Below are 4,505 nucleotides of genomic sequence, written 5' to 3' on the forward strand. Positions count from 1 at the left end.
ACCGCAAGCCGACCACAAGCCCACCACAAGCCCACCACAAGTCGACCCACCCAATTACCCACCCACAGACAAACATAGCAACCAAAGTAAATATGTGTACAACCGCGATAATAGTGATTCTGGGGCTTCAATGTGGTTGCTATGGTGTTGCTAAAGCTTCAATGTGGTTGCTATGGTGATGCTGAGGCTTCAATATGGTTGCTATGGTGATTCTAAGGCTTCAATGTGGTTGCTATGGTAATGCTGATGCTTCAATATGGTTGCTATGGTGATGCTGAGGCTTTAATTAGGTTGCAATGGTGATGCTGAGGCTTCAATATGGTTGCTATGGTGATGCTAAAGCTTCAATGTGGTTGCTGTAAGGATGCAGAGGCTGCAATGTGATTGCAATGGTGATGTCTTGTGTGTGACTATCGCAACAACCGATGTTTCATGAAAACATTCCTTTCTTCAACTTTTTTCATAAAACTTATTACTTGAGTTATTCGAACAAAAAGATCTACATTTTATTACGGTCATAGTTCGAACTGCTCAGTAAATGCTTTTGTTAAATATTTAATAGAGGGCCTGAACTTATCTTAGTAAGTAGAGATGTTAAGGCAAGAACACTCATTAAAAAACCGTATGGTGACCGTGTCATTAGCGTTGGTTACATCTCATTAGTCCACACACACACACACAACAAAATGTTGACTTCAACTACGTGACGTTACAGCAACATACAGTCTTGTCATTCATTAATTATAGCAACATACATTCTTGTCATACATTAATTATAGAAACATACAGTCTTGTCATAAATTAATTATAGCAACATACAACCTTGTCATACATTAATTATAGCAACATACAACCTTGTCATACATTAATTATAGCAACATACAGTCTTGTCATACATGAATTATAGCAACATACAACCTTGTCATACATTAATTATAGCAGCATACATTCTTGTCAGACATTAATTATAGAAACATACAGTCTTGTCATAAATTAATTATAGCAACATACAACCTTGTCATACATTAATTATAGCATCATACAACCTTGTCATACATTAATTATAGCAACATACAGTCTTGTCATACATTATTATAGCAACATACAACCTTGTCATACATTAATTATAGCAACATACAACCTTGTCATACATTAATTATAGCAACATACAACCTTGTCATGCATTAATTATAGCAACATACAACCTTGTCATACATTAATTATAGCAACATACAACCTTGTCATGCATTAATTATAGCAAGATACAGTCTTGTCATACATTAATTACAGCAACATACAGTCTTGTCATACATTAATTATAGCAACATACAGTCTTGTCATACATTAATTATAGCAACATACAACCTTGTCATACATTAATTATAGCAACATACAACCTTGTCATGCATTAATTATAGCAACATACAACCTTGTCATACATTAATTATAGCAACATACAACCTTGTCATACATTAATTATAGCAACATACAACCTTGTCATGCATTAATTATAGCAACATACAACCTTGTTATACATTAATTATAGCAACATACAACCTTGTCATGCATTAATTATAGCAAGATACAGTCTTGTCATACATTAATTACAGCAACATACAGTCTTGTCATACATTAATTATAGCAACATACAGTCTTGTCATACATTAATTATAGCAACATACAACCTTGTCATGCATTAATTATAGCAACATACAACCTTGTCATACATTAATTATAGCAACATACAACCTTGTCATACATTAATTATAGCAACATACAACCTTGTCATACTTTAATTATAGCAAGATACAGTCTTGTCATACATTAATTACAGCAACATACAACCTTGTCATACATTAATTACAGCAACATACAACCTTGTCATACATTAATTATAGCAACATACAGTCTTGTCATACATTAATTACAGCAACATACAACCTTGTCATACATTAATTATAGCAACATACAGTCTTGTCATACATTATTTACAGCAACATACAACCTTGTCATACATTAATTACAGCAACATACAACCTTGTCATACATTAATTATAGCAACATACAACCTTGTCATACATTAATTATAGCAACATACAGTCTTGTCATACATTAATTACAGCAACATACAACCTTGTCATACATTAATTATAGCAACATACAGTCTTGTCATACATTAATTACAGCAACATACAACCTTGTCATACATTAATTACAGCAACATACAACCTTGTCATACATTAATTATAGCAACATACAGTCTTGTCATACATTATTTACAGCAACATACAACCTTGTCATACATTAATTATAGCAACATACAGTCTTGTCATACATTATTTACAGCAACATATGGTCTTGTTATTCTCGAATTAAACACATAATAATGGTATGTAGTTTGAGGGGGTTGTGGCAGTCTGTATTATATATGTATTATGTCTGTATTATGTCGGTATTATGTCTGTATTGTGTCTGTATTATGTCTGTATTATATCTGTATTAAAAGCTCCCATTTCAAACCTGACGGTCTATAGGGCAAGTGAAGTAGAGTTCACTTTTTTTCTGTGACCTCGGCATATGAAGAGATAGTGTGGTCAGCACTATGCCCAGCCGCCTTAACCTTTCCCTAACGTGTGTCAGGTACCCATGAGAACTGGGTGGACTCAGGGACGGTCTACTGACTTGAACCCGGATTCGAACTCGAGACTAGTCACTCTATGCCCTGCTAATTTTGCCACGACCTGCCCCTCTTTACCGCGATCTCTGCTTCTCTTAATCTACGTTTCGACTCATTGTTCCTTTCCCTTTTAGTTCCCGTACTCCTTTTGTTCCTATCATGGATACCGGGTATCTCTTTTACTTGTACCCACATTCCTAAGTTCTAGTTTCCTGTTCCCCCAACAGTTCCCTGTTCCCCTAACATTTCTCTGTTCCCCCACCAGTTCCTTGTTCCCCCACCAGTTCTCTATCCTCCACTAGTTCCCTGTTCCCCCACCAGTTCCCTGTTCCACCACTAGTTCCCCCAACAGTTCCCTTTCCCCCAACAGTTCCATGTTCCCCCAACAATTCCCTGTTCCCAAACAATTCCCAGTTCCCCACAAGTTCTCTGAATCCAGAATGTCTACTCACTTGTACCCCCACAGTTCCAGAGATTCCCAAGTCTCGTCCAATTAGCCCAGCACCAAAGTCAAGCCAACGCCACAGCCCTCATCCCAGCTTGACGTCTTGCTGATTAATCACATACAGATCGTCTCCCTTATTCCCCCCGCCCCAATTACCTCCCCTACTCATATCGCTTTCATACCTAGATTGAACAACTCTTTGTTACACGGAGACCAGAAACTCAGGAGTTCCAGAAATAAATCAAGGTTTCTCCAGCTTTACCTACATCAACGACCCTAACCCTACCCGTAATCCCGGGCTTTGTCTATTGTAGCTAACCTTTAACCTTTCACACATTACAACGCCCTACTGCTCATCCCAGGTCAAATATTTATTCGGTATTGAGAGATCCCCCCCCCTCCCCAACCTCACCTCACTTGTAATTAATCATTAACATCAACAAAATAAATTGTTTCTTATGAAATATGAGTGCTTATCAATTTGTTTTACAGAAAAAAAAACTCAGTTGAAAGAACTTTTCACATGAGAAGTATTAGTCATAAATTATAAGTGCCTCGAGTTATAAAGTGAGCTGGGCTTATGTTAAACATATGAGCAGTTTATCTCAGCAAACGCAGATGTACAAGATCTCATTAACATAAATTTTGTCATAAAAATACTTGTTTCAGTTATCTCTTTGTTGTATCGAAATTTTTGCAGTATCGATATTTTTATAGCATGGATATTTTTCTTTGAATATCAGCTTGCTATTAATCCGAAGTGGTATTGTTTTTGTGTGCAAATCAGCATGGGTAAAATTTTTTGTGCTAATTAGCATGAGCACAATTTTAGAGCTGGCTGCTAATTAGTTTTCACGGGTCTTGAGTTGCAGTATTGTGTTTGTAGGGATGACATCCCCGAATGCACCAAGTTAGGGCGTGTGTTGAAGCTACACACTTGAGTTGCAGTGTTGTGTGTAGGGATGACATCCCCGAATGCACCAAGTTAGGGCGTGTGTTGAAGCTACACACTTGAGTTGCAGTGTTGTGTGTAGGGATGACTTCCCGAACGCACCAAGTTAGGGCGTGTGTTGAAGCTACACACTTGAGTTGCAGTGTTGTGTGTAGGGATGACATCCCCGAACGCACCAAGTTAGGGCGTGTGTTGAAGCTACACACTTGAGTTGCAGTGTTGTGTGTAGGGATGACATCCCCGAACGCACCAAGTTAGGGCGTGTGTTGAAGCTACACACTTGAGTTGCAGTGTTGTGTGTAGGGATGACATCCCCGAACGCACCAAGTTAGGACGTGTGTTGAAGCTACACACTTGAGTTGCAGTGTTGTGTGTAGGGATGACACGACCGAACACACCAAGTTAGGGCGTGTGTTGAAGCTACACACTTG

General features: G+C 38.0%; 1 protein-coding gene across 1 annotated transcript in view; it reads left to right on the forward strand.

Annotated features, from left to right (window-relative positions):
* Positions 1-3,232, forward strand: part of LOC131947623 (pre-mRNA 3' end processing protein WDR33-like) — a 15,881-nt gene extending 12,649 nt beyond the window's left edge. Inside the window, exon 3 of the mRNA XM_059308850.1 lies at positions 2,943-3,232. Coding sequence (XP_059164833.1) covers positions 2,943-3,232 — 290 coding nt within the window. The remainder of the gene's footprint in view (positions 1-2,942) is intronic.
* Positions 3,233-4,505: the final 1,273 nt, after the last annotated feature.

The sequence above is a fragment of the Physella acuta genome, unplaced genomic scaffold (assembly GCF_028476545.2).
Source record: "Physella acuta isolate Inbredline_101_S28 unplaced genomic scaffold, ASM2847654v3 ptg000601l, whole genome shotgun sequence".
Classification (NCBI taxonomy): Eukaryota; Metazoa; Mollusca; class Gastropoda; family Physidae; genus Physella; species Physella acuta.